At 40.9% G+C, this 20,073-nt stretch overlaps 1 protein-coding gene across 1 annotated transcript in view; it reads left to right on the plus strand.

The window, feature by feature from the left end:
- IL12RB2 (interleukin 12 receptor subunit beta 2) overlaps positions 1 to 20,073 on the plus strand; it is a 53,093-nt gene that overhangs the window by 24,972 nt on the left and 8,048 nt on the right. Inside the window, exons 8-11 of the mRNA XM_023754700.1 lie at positions 2,413 to 2,632; positions 11,601 to 11,801; positions 16,178 to 16,276; positions 16,368 to 16,526. Of these exons, the coding sequence (XP_023610468.1) occupies positions 2,413 to 2,632; positions 11,601 to 11,801; positions 16,178 to 16,276; positions 16,368 to 16,526 (679 nt within the window). The remainder of the gene's footprint in view (positions 1 to 2,412; positions 2,633 to 11,600; positions 11,802 to 16,177; positions 16,277 to 16,367; positions 16,527 to 20,073) is intronic.

Consider the following 20,073-nt stretch of genomic DNA (forward strand, 5'->3'; position numbering starts at 1 on the left):
TCACTTCCTCGCCCTGGGGCTTAGTTTCCCCCTTGACAAAAGGAAATGTTGAATTGTTAATCTGTGGAATCCCTTCCTGTTCTGTTGTTCTGTGATGCTATTCCATTCCATCGGGGCCACGTGTGATTTAAGGGTGATGGATGACATACATTTTTTGCAAATTTTACGTTGCTATTAAAAAAAACTCAACTAATTATCCTGTTTTAAGCTGCTACTAGCCCAGCTGGATAAATACTTGTTTTCCCATTGGCTCACTGAATTTTTTGTTTCCAGGATCCTGTCAGACAAGTTAGGCTCGGTTTTTAATTTGGTTAAGGAAGCCAGTTACCTGAGAGAGATTAACCTTTATCCCAAAACTTGAGCTTCACATTTTATAAAAGCACAACTCACGAAATACATATTTATTTGTCTAACTACCTCAACCCCACCCTCACCTTCTCACTGATCTTGTCCACTCTTGGAAGAAAAATGCTAACTAAGTATGGTCCAGGCCCTTTACTGCCCTCTGGGAACCGCCACTCATTTTTCAGACTCGCACCTCTGGTCACTGGATCACTGTGATCAGCTAGATTTTCCCAGCGATCACTAGGCCAGTTCAGTAGATCCAAGACGACTTGAGATTTCCCCCCTTCTTTCAGCATTCTACCATAGCACTCTGAATGAGAGTGTTGAGGTGTCTGTGCAGGACAATGAGAGAGATGATAAAGGCTGGTTTGCAAGGTGTTTTTTCCAATTAAGGCTCTGTTTGATTAGTTGTCAGAGTGGGACTGAAGCCTCTGTGTCCGTGGCAAGAATGGATAGCTTGGTGAACTTGGCTAACTATGGGGATGCTGTAGGGTGGGGTAATAATCATACTCTGAACCTCAGAGGAAACAGATAGTGAAGGACAGAATGAGAGATACCTGAGGGAATGGTCTTCCCTAGCAGGCTTTTGCTTTAATTTACCCTGTTCTTTCTTTCTCTTATGACAAAGGGTATGTTTATGAATAAGTTTAGAACACCATAATTTCAAAAGCACTCACTTATTTTAATTTACACAACAGGCCTATGGGAACAGCTGTGGCGGACATTTGGAATGATGGACATTTTCTTGGTTCTTGCCCAAACACAAAGATGTCTTCTAGGGAGAGGCTGGACGTGCACCCCAAAGAGCCCTCAGCAACATGGTATTTACCTGGTGCATGGACCATGGTTTAAGATCCAGTCTCAGGCCTTGTGGATCCAGAGAGGCACCTAGGACAGGACCTGCATTAACCACGCTCTCAGAGACTAAAATATAATAAAAAGCTGCATGTTCATGATTAATTTATAGTGAAAAATTCAGCTGTTGGGCAAACCAGAAGGCTTGAGTCAGCAGATAGGAATATTCTTTCTCAGTATGCTAATTATTTTGGAAACCAAATTATAATCAGAAGGGCAATTTATTCACTTAAAGTGAAAAACACAGATTTTAACCAAACCAGATGTTCATGCTAGCCAAGCCTCTCCTGACAGATAAACTACAAATTATTAGAAGATTGCTTAGGGAGTAGGGAATCAGAGAAAGGGGCATTTGACAATTTTAAGGTGTGTCTTTCAGCAGCTTGAGGCCACCCTGCACCCCATGGGAGGAATAGCCTTGCCAAGAAAACTGTAATGCTTACGTCTGGTGAGCTAAGCCTTCCTCTCCATGCAGTAGGCATGGACGGGCACTGCCAGTGCTGACCTTGGCAGCTCTCGGCTCTCATTGCTTCTGTTTCTCATGGTCCTTGTCCAAACAGGGCTACAATACAAATAATTAGCTTTCTGCTTACTTTCTGGGATTGCTCCCAAGTGATCTCAGTTGGAATTTTTGCAGTTCCAAAAACTCGTTGGGTACACATTTAAAAAGAGTGTCTTCGTCTCATCCAATTCATCCAATGGATTTTACTAGTTTAGCTCTTGAAAATCTTGTTTTTTATTTCATGAGCAGCATTGTGCTTTCTATTTAAAAAGGTGTGTGTGTGTGTGTGTGTGTGTGTGTGTGACACAAAGTTAGAAATGGAGATTCAGAGGGGCTGAGTGTCTTGCCCTGAGTCACATAGCTGGTGATCAGTAGAGCTAGAACTCAAATCCAGATCTTCCCAGTTTAGATCCTGCTCTTGTTCCATTGAATGCAATTGAGCTTTCTACTGGTAGGAAGTTTCATTTTGAAGCAAGCAAGAAAAATCAATGTTCTGTTAAGAATTAGCTTTAAAAAATGTTAAGTGATATTTTTCTCTAAATGGTGGGGGTGGGCAGCAGCATAAAGTGTGCAGTTGAGGAGCTGAGAAGATATAAATAAAAAGGTCACTCAGATGTAGCCACCTGCTGCAGGGGACCATGAGGTCCAGGCATAGAGCATCCAACGACCTTGTCTGAGCCTACAAAGTAAGTGGATGTGTTTTGTTGCAGAATCTGAGTGTATCAGAGGCAAGAGGAAAAATCCTCCACTATCAGGTGACTTTGCTGGAGGTGACTGGGGAGAAAGCCACACTACAGAACATCACAGAACATACCTCCTGGACCTGGGTCATTCCCAGAACTGAGAACTGGGCTGTGGCTGTGTCTGCAGCTAACTCAAAAGGCAGTTCCCTGCCCACTCGTATTAACATAACAGACCTGTGTGGGACAGGTAAGTACCAACTTTTCTTTAATATTGCCTGTGGGAAACCATGTCTTACTCACCTCTTATCTTCCTCAGGCTCAGTTCAGGGCCTGGTGTGGGTAACCTTGGAATTTAGACTTGTGAATCAACAGCTTCAAAGGTTGTCTTTTTCACTCAGACTAGGAGTGGCCTTGGACAAGTGAATTAACACTTCTGGGCTTCAATTTCCCCGTCTTTAAAGTGGGGATTGCATCATCCACTTTGCAGGTCATTGTAAGATTAGATACAGAGACTAATACATAGCAGGTGCTTAATAAATGTTAGTTAAGGAAATATTAGTTGCATTAAGTTGAACACTAATATCTGGCTAATTTTCCCAGAAGCAAGAATAATATGGGCTGTCAAATTCTAGAAGAAAACATTTTACACCTATAGTCAAAACATATTTTAAAACCAATTGTATTAAAATGAAATTCTGGCTGTAATGAAACTATAGTAAAAAAAAAAATTTATGTTATAGTTCTTTATACCACAAATTTAGGTGTGATCCCAGTTATCTACATTGAAAACCTCCCAACTAGCTATACACATTTTATAGTTGCATTCTCTGAAAACTAACTTCTTTGGATAAAAACCTATAATTAGTGTAAAAAAAAAAGGTAAAAAATGAAAGAAAAAGAGGGGGATAAAAAGGATGCTAATGCTATTTCTCAGGGCCTTTTTCCAAAAAATGCCTGATAGAATAAAACTCTAATAAGATCCTTGCTTAAAATTCAATGTAACAATTTTACATGTGAGTCTAGCAATCATCATTTTGAAGAAGCTTCTACCAAAACATGATTATTTTATGTATACTATTAAATCTGGGTTATATAACTTTTCAGTCACATATCTATAAATATAGAGACAATAGAGTAATAAAAATAAGTAGAAGAAAATACAAGTAAATATTGATAACCTTGGATTGGTATATGAGTTAGGAATTGCTCTTAGGAGTAAGGGTTGCTCTTAGCAGAGGCCTGAGCACAGAGATTTATTTATTCTCACACATTAAAGAAGTCAGAAGTAGCCAGCCTTCTCCAGGGCTGGTGTGGCAGCTTTGTGACATCATCAGGACTCCAGCCTCCTCCTTCTGTCCCTTCTGTCAAGTTGGCCTTCGTCCTCAAGATGGATGAACTCCTGAACCCCGAGGCGGTTGCCTGAGTTCTAGCCATTTCCATCCAGGCAGCAGGGAAGATGGGAGAGAGGAAGGCACACCCCCTCTCCCTTGAGGAGCTTTGCCCCAAGTCACACACAACATACTTGCAGCCATTGACTCCAATTGGTCACCAGGCCACACCCAGCTCAGAGGAGGCTCAGAAGTGTATTTCAGGCAGCAGTGTTGCCTCGATAAAGAAGATGAAGGCGGGCAGGTATTTGATAGGCCGCTGGTAATTTCGCTCATGTGTATTAGGTACCTAAGGCAGAAACCTGATGGAAGAGATGGATTAACTATGGGGAAAAAAGCTTAAACTTTCTGCATAGTAAAATTTAAAAAGTTGAAAACACCAAAAATAAAACTTTAAAAATACGAGTAGCAATTTTTTTCAGAGTAACATAATAAAACCATGTTCCCATTTTCAGATCTAACAAATGTTAACAGTTGGCCAGATTTTCTTTTCTATTTTAAAAACATTATTTATTTCAATTACAATTTACTTTCAATATTATTTTGTACTAGTTTCAGATGTATAAGTAGAAATTTAAGAAAAGTATATATCACATTTTTTACAAAAAGAGGATTATCTGTCTAACTTTTTAAAAAATATATTTTTATTGATTTCAGAAAGGAAGGGAGATGCAGAGAGAGACAAAAACATCAATGATGAGAGGGAAGCATTGATTGGCTGCCTTCTGCATGCTCCACACTGGGGATCAAGCTGAAACCCGGGCATAGGCCCTGACCAGGAATCCAACTGTGATCTCCTGGTTCATAGGTCGAAGCTCAACCACTGAGCCATGCCAGCTGGGCCTATCCAACCTTTTAAAATAAGATAGCAGGGATATGAACAAGCAACTCAAATAATAAATATAAAAAGAATAATAATGATATGAAAATATGTTCAGTCTATTTACTAATCAATGAGATGCAAATTTTAAAAAACCATGAGAAACCAAGTCAGACTGAGAAAGAGTAAAAAATTAGTATAATCCACACTGGTGAATGATTAAAGTATTCTTGTACCCTGCTAGTGGGTGTGTACACTGGCATACCTTTCTAAAGAACAATTTGGCCAAATGTAATGAACTTTAAAGATAAACATATCTTTTGACCAAGAAATTTTAGCATTAGAAATGTATCCTCAGCAAATAGTAAGTGCTTAAAATAAATAGCCAAAAATATGTTTGTTGAAAAAAAAATAGTGAAATAGTACAAATAACCTAAATGTAAAATAATAGAAAATGAACTGGGTTAATATATCCTGACTCTCACTGGCACTGATTTCATACTAGCATTAAAGTGATGTTGTAGCTATGTTTTTATTGCCATTGAAAGATGCACATAATAAGTACAATGGTAGGCTTCCAATAGTGTATATGGGATAATGTCATTTAAAATATGTATTTACATGAATATACATTTTTCGCAAGTTAAAAACATTTAGTGGGATATAATGGAAATGTTAATAGAGATCATCATTGCATCATGGGATTGCAGGTAATTTTTCTTCCCTTTTGCTTGTTATACTTTTTAATTTTTTTTCTTCTATGAGTAAGGACTACATATGTAACTTTTTAAAGTGAATTCTGTGGGAGAAGAGCTCATACCATTGTTTATATCCTGCTGTTGTTAAAATGCAGTATGTCAGAATACCTTACTTCTTCAGACCTCACTGCAGAGGAGTCTTGGGGATATAAACCTCATGAATTTTCTGGGCCCATTCCAGACTCTTTATTTAGATTTGATAACAACTTCTCAAATTGACACATTCTTTATTTTAGAGTTGGCCTCTACTTTATTCATTCAGTAGTCCTTTATTGAGCATATACTATCTAAGTCAACTGGACTCCAGCAGTAGGTTAAAAAATAAGATCCTCCAGTTATATTTACTCAGGTGGAAGGGCAGACATATAAACGAGTAAACTGTAGTACAGTATAGTAAGTGTGAGGTTAGTGGTATGCACAGGTAGCTCTAGGAACAGAGAAAAGCCAAAGTATGGGCTTGGAGAGGAGGCAACATGGGAACAGGGTATGGAGAGACCACTTGGTACTAGCCAGGTGAAGAGATGCAGGTGTGCAGGTATGAGGGTTTGTTTTAAAGAGGGATCCGAATGAGCATATAAGTAAAAAACAAAAACAAAAACAAAAAAACCAGAATCAGGGGTAGGGAAGAGTTGAAAATAAAGGGTATAATTGATGGAAGGAAGACCCTGGGGAGCTGGAAGTTGATGGAACCCAGTAACAAAAGCAGTTAAAGGAACATTTCTTCCTCTCAGAATGGACAGGTGTTAAATAAGGATGAGGCTCAGTAAGGATGAGCATGTAGAGAAGGTAAGGAATGACACTGAAACAGTTCTCTACAACTGAGCTGTCTCTAAGAAGGTCTCAGAAGGTGGAAACTTTGGATTCTCAAGAGTTTACCACTTCTAAGACCCTTCAGTGCAAAGTTGTGCATCTCAGAGTGGCCAGAGGACAGATTGGCAAATTACATAATCCCATCCTTGATGGCTCTTGTCTCACACATATTCTGAATAATCTGTAGAAATGTTGTACCATAATTTTGTGTGTCCCTCTCGTTCAGAATGTGCTCACATTACTCACAATAGGTAGAATTATGTTGATTTTGAGAAAAGTAGGGACAATTTCATTATCAAAGGCGCCTGCCATCGCATTGCCTATCAAGAAGCACTAGAACATTTTTGTTGATTTATCATGAAAATTGAATGTGTGCCAAACCCACAGTCAACAAGTAAAACATATTTCACACCAGTCCTTGTGCTCAAGAATTATTGAAACTTTGGGAAGAATCAAAAGCCAGTAGAGTCATAAACAGGCTCATACAGATGTCAAAGACTTAGGCCCCAGGAGGGGAAGTAACTTAGCCAAGATCATCCAATTAGTGGCAGAGCTGGACAGAAAAACCAGGCCATCTGTCTCTTTCCAAATATCTCATGAACTTCATAACTCTATTCAGAAGCTCTCAGTGGAAATGGGGACGGGAAGTTGAATGATTGAGGCTAAAGGAATAGTGTGAAGGGTCACAGAGAGGAAGTGAGGTGTGAGGCGAGATCTGAAGGAGAGGACAAGCCCTGGCAGCCCTCAGCGGGAGGACATCCAGGCTGGTTCCTGGCAAGTGTAGTGACTCAGAGGCAGGGCAATGCCAAGTTGATTTTTTAGCTAATTCCAGAGAAAACAGTGGTCAGAAAGGCTCTGGCTATGTTAGCCCATTACTGGCAAAGGGTCTTGTGAACCATAGGTGCTCAATAAATATTTACCGAATGAATGCATTTCATTAAAAAAAAAATTCCTGGCATAGGAAGTCAGATACTAAGGCAAATGAAGATAAAGGAACCACAGCTGCGGAATTCCAGTTTGTAGAATTATGCAGGTTACAGGCTCTACCATGCCCAGCCCTGAGGGTGCCAGGGGACGGCAGAGGCGTGTGCGAAGGGGAATAGTGATGAAGGGAAGGGCTGAGGCAGCACTTGCTGTTGCACTCCTTTTTCCTGCCTGTGTTGTTCTGATATGATCATTGCCTGGGCATTTCTACTATAGGGCAGGGAAGTCCTGAGAGCAGGGCAGAGTGTCTTCTAAGAAGCCCTGGAACCTAACCGGGGAGAGGAGTTGAGAGCAAAGAGTGCCTGTGAGCTGGCTGGCTCCTGAGATTTCTGGTGCCATCCACCCTGTGGGCCTGGCAGTTAAGAGAATCAGAGCCCCACTCCCCCATAAAGGCAAGTGCCAGACATAAAAGCACAGGTAAGTTCTGGAGGTGCCGGGGACACCTGTGGGGGACCTGTGGACAGGTAGAGCTCAGTTGGCATTACTACAGGCCCTCTGACCTTGAGCTCTCCACCCTGAAAAGCTCCTCCTTACCTACACTTACCTGTAGGAGCACGAGCTACAGCTAAGCTTTCACTCCTCCTCCTACAGGAGGATGAAGGTCAAGGCTGTTGATCAATCCAGGAAAAATAAATCATGATCCCAAAGGAGAAAATTAGGAGAAATTGGAGGGGCACACATTTGGTGGTGGTGGAGGGGTGGGTGGAAGCAACAAATAGAACAATTTGTGCCATAGGAAATATAACGAATGCAACAGAAAGAACAAGAGTTTAGAATAAGCATAATAAGTGTCCTCAGGAAGGAAGAGAAGAGAGAATGATAGAAACAGGTGGTTGTGAAGAAGCCTGCAATAAAGAGGTTCGGAATGGAAAGTCTAATTGCTGAAATAAAGAGCTCAGCCAATGGGTGGAATAGCAAAAAGGACTCATTGGGAGACGAGCGAGTGAGTGGAAGATTGGGTAAGAAACTCTTCCAAAAGGCATCGGAAACGGGAAAGAAGATGAAAAAACAAACTTAAAACACTGAGAGCATTGAAAGGGAAATGGGATGACTGCCTAAAAGGAGTCCCAGTGAGAGAGAAAGTAAATGAAAGGGAAAAATTATTGAAAGTATTTATCAAGAATCTTACTGTAGCCCTAACTGGTTTGGCTCAGTGGATAGAGCGTTGGCCTGCGGACAGAAAGGTCCCAGGTTCGATTCCGGTCAAGGGCATGTACCTTGGTTGCGGGCACATCCCCAGTAGGAGGTGTGCAGGAGACAGCTGATCGATGTTTCTCTCTCATTGATGTTTCTAACTCTCTATCCCTCTCCCTTCCTCTCTGTAAAAAATCAATGAAATATATATTTTTTAAAAAGAATCTTACTGTATACTGGTATGTACCACTCTGGTGCAGGATGTCGGTAGTAGGGGATGCGCTGTATGAGGGGCACTTGGAAAATCTCTGTATCTTCTGCTCATTTTGCTACAAACTTAAAACTTCTCTAAAAAATAGTCTATACTGTTAAGTGTCTGCAAAACATAGTGCAGGATGACCAAGCAAGGTTGATCCTAGGAATCTAAAGATGGAGGAGTATCAGAAAAATGTATCAATGTAATTCATCACATTAATACTGAGAGAGAGAGAAAAAAAGGGATATGTTCTTCGCAGATATAGAAAAGTATTTAGTTAGAAAAAGTTTTTAGTAATATATTATTTTTAAAAACCTATAGAGAAACAATGAATAAAATAAAACTTTTAGTGTTTTAAGACTTTCAACAAAAACATGCAGTAGTAAATATCATCTTAATAAAGATATGTAGGCACCTTCTCTTTAAAGTTAGCAACAACATAAAAACAAAAAAAATGAAATAAAAGATTTAATTTAAAGATTGGAAGGAAGAGATATTTTAAGTATGCACCTAGTAAGATTATTATATGAAAAATTCAACATGGGCAATAGATAAATTATTAGAACTAATTAGAGAGTTTAGCAAATTTGTCAGAAATAAGAATAACACACACAAATTAATAGTAGAAAAGTAGAAAATAAGATGCCATTTACATAGCAAACTAAAAGTATCAAATGTCTAGGAATTAAACTAACAAAGAATCCATGAAAACTTTAAGGAGGACTTTTTAAAACTCCATGAAAAGATGTCAGAGGAGAGCTGAGTAATCTTCTAATGGAACGATTTAACATTGTAACAGCATCAGTTTTCCCTGAATTAAACTATATATTTAACTTAACTCCAGTAAAAACTACCAGCTGGAATTTTGGGGGACCCTAATAAAGTGAGCCTAAAAGGAAGAATAACGTTTTATGTATAACCAAGAGTATTTTGGAAAAAGAAGAGCAAAAGGAAGAGGAGAGTTTACCAACCAAATGGTCAGACATCACAAAGCCTGGTAATGAGAACAGTGTGTTCTGGTGACGAAGCTGACTAGACCCAGACCTAGTCATATATAGAACTTTGTGTATGTTAGGGATGGTGTCACATTTGAAAAAACTTACTTGCTGTGTGGGAAAAATAATAAAATTTATTCCCTTAAAAGAAAAACTTTCAGCTAGATTTGGATAAAAAACAAACAAACTTGAGTGTTAAACGTAAAACCAAAAGTCAATAGGAGAAAATGTGGTTGAGTATTTTCATGACCCCTGGATGGAAGGATTTCATAAACAAGACTCAAAATGCACAAACCATACCTAGGTTTACCTACAGCAAAGTAAGTTTTTATGGGCAACAAACACATCATAAAGGTATCAGAGAGTCAAAAGACGAGAGTAAGATATTTTTAGAGTTGAAAACTGACAAGTGATTAAGATCTAGAATATGAAAGCTATTTCTGCAAATCAGACACAAGACAGGAAACTCAGAAAAAATTAGCAAAGCATATGAACAGGCAGTTCACATAAGGGGAAAAAGTCAGATGATTAGTAATATATGAAGAGAAGCTCAGTCTCATAAGAAATCGGAAAATGAAAACAAAACCACAGTTAAATACCACTTTACACGTACCAGATTGGCAAAAGTTAGGAAGTCAGAAAATACCAAGTGTTGACAGCCGGGGAAATGAGATCTCTCAAGCTTTTCTTTTTGGAGTGTCAACTGATTGGCTATTTTAGAGACCGTTCTGGCCATCTTTATAAAGGGTGTCCCAAAATTCACGCAAGAAATAATTTTGATAGAAAACACAGGTTTATAATTAAAAATTGTAAATTTTTTATTGATTCATAAAGTATACAGTATAGGGTTATGTATGGAATAGCATATTGGATAAATGGCCTCCACAGCTTTGCTGGCACATACGCACTCTTCTGTTGAAATTTTCCATGACCGTTTTGCATAAATGTGGCTGAATTTTGATGAGGTTTTTCATCTTGATGGCTTGGTTAATCGACAAAATTGTCGCATTTGGGGTTCAGAAAATCCATGAGTGATTGTTGAGAAACAAATGCATCCACAACGTGTCACTGTTTGGTGCGGCTTTTGGGCTGGAGGCATCATCGGACCATTCTTCTTCGAAAATGCGCTCCTCGGGCAATAACAAAAGAGTGCGTATGTGCCAGCAAAGCCGGCACATATATGAAATATGTGAATTATTAATGGAATGATTTAACATTGTAATAGCATCAATTTTCCCTGAATTATATAAGAGTTTATTTGAGCCAAACTGATGACATATGCCGGGGTATAAAGATCTCAAATCTTTCTTAAGTGTGGTTATGCCTTCGAAGGGTATTCCTTCTGGCACCACTTCTGTTAACCTAGATGCACAAAAACAATGGACAGGGCTGGCTTTAAAAACTCTCACTTAAGTTACAGGACTGTGGTGTGACCATCCACCATGACCTGCCCAGTTAGGAATTTATGATTTATTACAGCACTTTTTTTTTTCCTACCTCAGTAAAGAGTTGGAGGGAAACCTGCTTGTCACTTGGAGACTGGGCAAAGAGGGGTTGAGGCAGCAGTCTAAAGGAATGAGCTAAATTTACATATAGGAACAGGATGGATATATCCCAGAAACATAATGTTGTGTGTGTGTGTGTGGGGGGGGTGGTTAGAAAAAACATTAGATTTACTCCCAACACAGTTCATGAAATAGCAACTCACAAGCACAAAGCAGCACTAATTTCCAAGGATCCATATATAGCTGAATAGACACTTATATAAGCTGGATTAGAAGGATTCTTATTACATTCACTAGAGCAGGTACCATTGGGGACACAAAAATGGAAAGTGAAGTGAAATATGAAGGGGAAATAATTCTATAAATAACTCTACACAGGGTCCTTGTCCAAGTTGCTGATGCCAGATCTCCATGAATTGAGAAGTACAATGAACTTAAATCTGTGAACCTGAAGAACTTACAAAGAAATCAGTTCTTCTAAAACTTTGCTAGGATGAGTTGTTATGTTTTATATCTTTATCCACAGTGATTTTTGTTTTTGTCCCTCCCCATTTTCCCCATAAAGGGTTGCTGGCTCCTGGCCAGGTCTCTGCAAACTCAGAGGGCATGGACAACATTATGGTGATGTGGGAGCCCCCTGGGGAAGCCGCCTCTGCTGTCCAAGAGTACGTGGTGGAATGGAGGGAGCTCCATCCGGGGCGCGGCACACGGCCCCCTCTGAACTGGCTACGGACTCCCCCCTACAACGTGTCCGCTTTGATTTCAGGTACTTGATTGTTCACCTGCCTTCAGGAGGGTTACTAAATTCACATTTGTTTGAGGAAATTGCAGGTGAGAACCCAAAACCCTGCCCTTCAATTACGAGTGGCTACATGAGAATGCGGGACAGTGATCACCTAGGGTCCTTCAGGACAGCACCCCAGAATACACCACGGCAGCTATAGAAGGCCAACCAACTGGTCGCCTAAAAGCTCCAGTATCTATGGAAAACCCACGTGCCTGACACGGTGCCATATAAGTGAATAAACCAAATGAGTGAGGCTGAGAGCTAAGTAGTAACCAGTCAGTGTGATGGGCAACTTACATTGGGGAGTTCATTTAAGTCTCAGAAATATCATGTGCAGCCCATTATATAGGCAAGGATTCCAGGAAGTCTTTCATGCTCAGGTCTGCTGCCTATTTTTGTGATAATAAATTCAGAATTATCTATATAATTGGTGTCTCTAATCCTCAAATTTTTCAAATCTGTCAGTGGTTACAATCAAGTGAAAGAAAGCCTCTGAAAGCATATTGAGATGATTGGACAAAACTTAGGCAATGTCCTTTTTAAGTGTGTTTAAGTACTAGTTCTGCAGCCAGACTATCTAAATTTGAGTCCTGGCCCTGCCCCTTTCTAGGTTGGATAATCTAGGGAAAATTAATTTCTCTGTGCCTTGGTTTGCTTATCTATAATATGGGGATATTAATATTATCTACCTCATTGGGTTATTGTGAGGATTAACTGAATTAATATAGAGAAAATGTTTGGAACAGTGCCTAGCATATTTTAAGTGCTTGATAATTTAGCTAGCTAACATTATTATTATTATTATTATTAATTATTATTTTACAGAGCTAAGATTTTAATAGATTTTCAAGCTCTAAATCCCATAACACTTCCATCACATCCTGACAGTCATTGCACCTGTCCAGGAGGACACACACACACTGCTTAAGGCAACAAAATTTACACGGATGGAATAAACAGAGCACACTGCGTGATAATACATGAGCCGGTCCTTACCTGGGTGCCCTTTTTTATAGTCTAGCTGCTCAGATTTTTAGTGAGTTGTGTTCAGTTGTAATCACTACACGTAAACAGAAAGCTGCCCAGTGAGCCACAGAAGGTGAGCAAGTCCCTGGGGTTCTGGAACTTTTAATGTGGGAACTACTTAGCACATGGAAGAGAATTCTAGATGAGGGTGGGGTGGTTCGATGGCTGCTGCTGGCTTTGACATACATGAAAAGGAGGATGCATTCTTTACTGTTTTGGAGGGCAAAACGAGGCCTCTGCATGGAAATTATAAGAAGGCAGATGCCCGTTCTCTTTTGAGAAGGAACTTTCCTTGTTATGGTCTCTCATAGGACAAGTGATTGTCCCTGGAGTTGTCGCAGTAGCACCAGTTTACGTTGAGGGCTGCTTTGCCTATCAAATCAGATGAAACAGTGCCTATAGCAGGTGTTTAGTGAGCTCTAAAGTGCTGCAAAATTGCAAATGCTTATTGTCAACTGAATTAGGATTTACCCCTGCAGGACAGTTTAAATCAGTGGTGGCGAACCTATGACAGGCGTGTCAGAGGTGACACGTGAACTCATTTTTTTGGTTGATTTTTCTTTGTTAAATGGCATTTAAATATATAAAATAAATATCAAAATTGTAAGTCTTTGTTTTACTATGGTTGCAAAGATCAAAAAATTTCTATATGTGACACGGCACCAGAGTTAAGTTAGGGTTTTTCAAAATGCTGACACGCCGAGCTCAAAAGGTTCGCCATCACTGGTTTAAATCATATAGTCCCTACAGTTCCTTACTTTTATGATTCTACACAAATACCATAAAGTAGATGAAAAGAGAGAATGGTTTCCATATTTAGGCAACTAAAATGTTTTTAAGCATTTTAGAAATATTCATTTGAATTAGATCCATATACTGGTTGGTAAAATAACTTTAATAATGGTTTTCTTGCTACTTGAAAACACTTGGTGAACTATTAGTTTGTGTTGCTGTTACATTATGAAAATAAACTCTTAAAAAATTAAGTAATTCACACCACGAAATCAGAGGGGCCCTCTCTCCTCAGTGAGATGACTCATTGCCTTCGCATCCTCTGCTTCTGGCTGGGGCCCTTGCTTGTAGTGGGCCTGAAGACAGTCCAGCTCCAGGACTGTAGGTCGGTGAGACTAGGCGAGGGATCATCAGTCCCGCCCTGTCTGCATAAAGATGGTTCAGGCCATACAGAGCCACACCTTTTACAATAGGTGGCCATCGCCATGTCTAGAAAACCGTCCCTGATTCCTAGGCTATTTAAGCCCCCCTTCTGCATGCTCCCTCATTCTTCCTCTAGGTCAGTGGTTGGCAAACTGCGGCTCTCGAGCCACATGCGGCTCTTTGGCCCCTTGAGTGTGGCTCTTCCACAAAATACCACGTGCGGGCGCGCACGTACAGTGCGATTGAAACTTCGTGGCCCATGTGCAGAAGTCGGTATTTTGTGGAAGAGCCACACTCAATGGGCCAAAGAGCCGCATGTGGCTCACGAGCCACGGTTTGCCGAGCCGCAGTTTGCCGACCACTGCCCCATACTTAATAGGGGAAATTAGCTTTCTGCAGAAAATCCACCTAAAAGAGTATTTATAAACATGGACACCAGGTATATAGGTATGCTTGCCAGTAGGAGGAAATGAGCTGGTAGTTGGGGCCAGGATGAAGAAATAAAAATCTTAACATTGTGGGGAGCAGGGCTAAGGAATTTTCGAGGTGGAGAGCAGACATGATTAAGGAGTGTTTGTATAAGATTTAGCCAGTTCAACGGGAGTCCTCAAGATCAGAACCAGGGAACTAGCTTGCTAGGGCTCCACGCTTCACGGAAAAGGAAATGTCACCTGAGTTAAGGAGCCACATTTTCTTCCCTCCTCCACTAAGGGTAGGCTCTTCACAAGCAGCAGCCCACAGCTTCTGTAGAGCCATTCCCAAGGCTTCTGCCTTAAACACAGTTTGCATGGCAAAATGTAACAAAAGCATTTGCCGGCTGAGCTCATCTGGAACTCCCACGCCTCTGTATGGTACCGTGGTTGGTTGGCACCTTCCTCGACGAGCAGCAGAGCAGCCAGGCACTAGCCACTCTGAAATGAAACGTGATTCCATTCTCCACGGTGCCCTTGGGGCCCCCGGGTCTGGATGCCACCCACATATAATCTTTGGATTACAGGACTGAGCTGACTGTGTCCCTACCTCCATCTCACTTAGTTCATGAATACAAATGGGAACTCACCCGTGGCTTCGTCTTTTCTCTTCATGGTCATTCTGACAGAACTGGTGGTGTGTTTGAGCTTTATATGCTGCGTATTTGCTGGAATATTTAAAGGACAGCGAGTTTTCTTATAAAACACACAGTTTAGTAAATTATTCAGTGAAATTCTTCTTCCCCAAACAGGAAATGTTAAATCCTAATCAATCGTCCGTGGTAGGGGACCAGATCTACCTATGGCAGGGCTTTAAACAATATGGGAGAGAGCTCTTGTTTTGACCACATGATACTATAGTTACCTAGTAGTGATTCTCTCTTTTTCCTTTAAATTTTAATGGGGAATTTAAAGATATGTCATGGACAGTAATACGAGAGGGGCCTTTTTCTTTATAACAAGTAGAGAGAATGGAAATAAGGAGCTTGGGCAGGAAAGAGCGACTTGCCAATAAACTTTGTAGCTGATAGAAAACTGCAAAGGGTGGCAGTTTAAAAGCTCCGAAGGTGTATTAACATTCCCGGGGATCTTCCAAATCTTCCACGCTGCGAAGCAACTGAGATCTAATTGGATCATGGTGCGGGCAGGTAGGGAAGGAGCAATGGGTCGGATTGCACTGAGCGTGCCCTGGTTAGCCACACCCGAATATGTCACCCCAAGCTCCCCAGTCAGATCCTGATAAGCGTCTGTGGAATTGAAGAGCCTTCCAGGTTCTATGCCTGAAACACCCAGCCTCACTTTTCGATAAATGGCAAATGATTTATTTGTAGAAGTCAGTTGTTGTTTTTTCCGGAAGGAAAGTTTTGTTTCAAAATCGGTCTGTGTGGTTATATTTAAATCCTGGTTGAGACTGGGCTAGCTTTTGTCTCCTTAATCACGATGACCCTCAAAAGAGACTCAGGTTTGCTTAGTTGTTCACTATGAGGTGAACTTTGGAGTTGGGAGCTGTGGCTTCTAGGAGGCAGTTCCATAGCAAATAGGAGGCTGAGATTTTGTAACAGGTCATTCCTTTACCCTTGAGCCATCTTCACACTAAGAAAAGGCAAGAAATGCCTTGAATGCATCTGTACAGATATGGAGGCGGCTCCTTTAGTGACTCACAGGTAATACCGCCTCTGTGATAAGAACTCCCTTTCCTTGCAGAGAACATAAAACCTCACATCTGCTATGAAATCCGTGTGCACGCACTGTCAGGGCACCGGGGAGGATGCCGCTCCATCCGGGGTGACTCTGCGCACAAAGGTGAGTCTTGGGAACCTTTGTCAACGTTTTGCTTTAGTTTCATGATTTGGATTTAGAGGGGTGACAACGCCTCCTGTGCTCTACTTTACAGCACCACTGAGTGGCCCCCACATTAATGTCATCACAGAGGAAAAGGGGCGCATTTTAATTTCATGGGACGAAATTCCAGCCCAGGAACAAATGGGCTGCATCCTCCATTACAGGATATACTGGAAGGAACAGAGCTCCACTTCCCAACCTCGATTTTGTGGTACGTGTGAGAAAAGAATGCTGCGGGGCCTTCCTTGTTCAGATGCCAGGAGAACACAAGCACATGCATGTGCATACATACACAAAGTGCTAGTACTGTTCCTGGCACTTAGTAGATGCTCAATAAATATTGTGAAATTAACTGAAGGAAGGAAAAGACATCTGAACTCATAAGCACAGTTACTGGATATATGTTATGTGCCAAGCAATTTAAAGAAATGAAGATGATAGACCAGGCTCTCAAGGAGCTTATTCACATGGGGAGGTGGCATTTCAAAAAGCAATAAAGACACTTTAGTACTATTATATAGACCCTTGAGGTTTACAATGAATGCATTTGGAGAACTTTTTGAGTTCCCACATTTGCAAACACCATTATAGCATACTATTTTATTCTCAAAATGGGTGAATTACAACTTAATTCCTTATGACCTATAATCTATATATATAAAAGGCTAATATGCTAAGTGTCTGACCCTCCGACTGGTCGCTATGATGTGCACTGACCACCAGGGAGCAGACGCTCAATACAGGAGCTGCTGTGATGCGCACTGGCCATTTACAGAGAAATGGCACCACGGACCTGGCACCAACAAAGCAGCACTCGGCTTCCCCCAGGTGGGACACAGGCCCTGCCACCACCCCGGATTGACAGCCCACCAAATTGCAGCTGACGCTGTCGAGACCCCATGGTGCAAAATGTGGCCCACAGCCCAGCCCAACCTGGAAACAGTGGCTGTGGGTGCCGGGTAATGACATCATGTAGCAATGGCCGGCTACCTCTCCCTAGCGACTAGCCTCCTTAGAATTTCTTCAGCCCAGGAACCCAACTTGCTTTATAGCCAGGTGCAAACATTTTCTAGTAGAAGTCCTGGAGTAGGTAGCTAGGAGACCTGGTGGAATCCTATTTTCTTTTCATGAGCCAGAAAATGGAGATTTACAAAGTTTAGAAACTTGACCCAACTGAAAAGAGGAAATGGTGGAACTTGAAAATGACTTCAGGTTTTCTCACTGTGCAGAATATAGTCAAACACTGCTATAGTTAAATATTTTACCCATTGTTTTCCCTGTATGGTCTACAATAATCTGCTTCATGTTGATATTTACTGCTGTGTTGCTGACAATTACCTGAAAGAGAAGTTGAGGTGCTTCACTGGGTGGGAAAAAGTTTTCGGACATGGCCAGTTGTATGTTGCTTTCTCTTGAGTCCAAAGAGCATGTGACGTTAAAGTTAAAGTTGTAAATACTTCATCATAAGGGAAATTAGTCAAGTACTCTGAAAGTGTTTTTACTCTTAATGTGGTATACAGGGAGATATTAGAATAAGTTTAACCAATTTATCAGTCATTGTTTTTATCAATGTTGTTTTTATATCATGTTTTAGTTGTCTTTATGTTATATCATGTTATTGTTTATTTCTTAATCAATTTATATATTATTTTCATGTACATTTTACTAATTCTTTCACCTCTGACACTTCTATTATAGAGAAAGGATGAATAGCGATATTAAAATATTTCTTCTAATTAATTTCCTTTCAATGTGCACGAATCTGTGTACTGGGCCACTAGTTATTCTATAAGACTAAAGCAATTAAAATAAATTCTGGCTGGAGTATAATCTTGAGTGACTTCATGGATCACTTATTCATAGCAGCTCCAAGGCACCTGCCAGACTTGATGTTCTAATTTTGATTTATTCTGGCTTGCCCTTCTTATTTCAAAGGCAGCTTTCTTCCAGGAGAATTTATCATAAAGAAGCAACTTTTTTGTTCATTCATGAGAGCTAGTGGGTCCAAGAAGAATGTAATGGAGCCACCCTGAGATGTGGGTGCCAGGGTGCTGCCTGCAAGAGGGATTTTTACCTGGGAAACTTGAGCCGTCAGTCCTCTCTCTTGACCTTTCAAGACCTGGTGTTGCTTTTCTGAGTTAGGACTTTTGAAGCTAGTTAATTTTTATTATATAAATAATACTTGCAAGTGATAAAAACATTTAAGTAGTTCAGTAAGACATAAAGTCAAAATTATCCCTTTCTTTATACTTAAACTATTAGCAGTTCTTTGTATGCTCATCCAGAAAAAATTTTAAGCCTATCTATATATATAAAAGGCTAATATGCAAAGTGTCCCCTCAGGAGTTTGACCGGGAGAATGGAAGTTCGATCGCTCGCTATGATGTGTGCTGACCTCTGGGGGTGGCACGGAACATGGTGGGCGACCAGCAGCAGTGGGGCGCTGAGGGAGCAAGGAAAGGAGGATACGGGGAGGCGGGGAACCTGATCAGCCCTGATGACCCACCAGGCTTAAGGACCCTACCCAAGCATGAATTTCGTGCACCAGGCCTCTAGTGTTTTGAATAATCATCTGTATTCTGATCTTTTTTGTTTGTTTTAATCTTTATTGTGGAAAGTATTACACACGTCCCCTTTTCCCCCCCATTGACCTCTTCTAACCTGCCCCCACCCCCTGTATTCTGATTTTCATTTTGCTTTTACTTCTCAATAATAAATACTGGAGATCTTTTCACATCAGTCCGGATGATTTGCTTCATTCTTTTTAATAGCCCTCTAGTATTCCATTATAAGACTTTATAGTCATTCACTTAACTAACCCACCATTGATAAACAGGATGTATCATTGAACAGAACTGCTTCCCACTGGGCCAGCCAGGGTCAGTTCTGAAAAACACCCCAGAAGGTGATGAATCAATTGACCTCCTCCTGAGCCATTTTTAAAAATATATATTTTATTGATTTTTTTACAGAGAGGAAGGGAGAGGGATAGAGAGTTAGAAACACCGATGAGAGAGAGACTGACATCGATTAGCTGCCTCCTGCACACCCCCTATTGGGGATGTGCCCGCAACCAAGGTACATGCCCTTGACCGGAATTGAACCTGGGACCCTTCAGTCCACAGGCTGACTCTCTATCCACTGAGCCAAACCAGTCAGAGCCTCCTGATCCATTCTGAACTCTTCATGTGGAATTTGCTTCCCTCTACCTTCCAATTTTCATTTGGCAGAGTTTAAACCGAAAGGCCTATTTACAACCAGACATATGCATGGTCATTTGGTTCATAAAGCTGCTGTTGTAGATGTAGAAGAAAATACCTACTTTATTTTGCCACAAATCTGATGACTCTAAAGTCTATATAAGGGTATTTAAAAATACATCAAAACGGAAGGAGGCCCAGATTCAACCTGTTTTATACCGGTTTAGGTTATACTAGTATTCCTTTTATTCATGAAGCACATATTGATGAGTAAGACCCATTCCCTGTCTCACAGAGTTCACAGTCTATTGAAGGAGATGGAAAAGCACCAAAAAAATGATGTAACTGCTATGATCAGGGACTGACAACTGTCTATTGCATTTGATAACCAGAAATCACAGGTGAATTCACAAGTGCAGCTTCTAGAGAGTGACAGAAGGCAGGAGGCTGAAGGAAAAAGACACCAGGATGGAGGCACCACAACAGCAAGAGCAGGATGGAGACCGAGGGGGAGGGCGCGGTAGAATGTGTCTTGTGGCGCTGCCCACCAGGCCCCAG

The sequence above is a fragment of the Myotis lucifugus genome, unplaced genomic scaffold, assembly GCF_000147115.1.
Source record: "Myotis lucifugus unplaced genomic scaffold, Myoluc2.0 scaffold_63, whole genome shotgun sequence".
NCBI lineage: Eukaryota > Metazoa > Chordata > Mammalia > Chiroptera > Vespertilionidae > Myotis > Myotis lucifugus.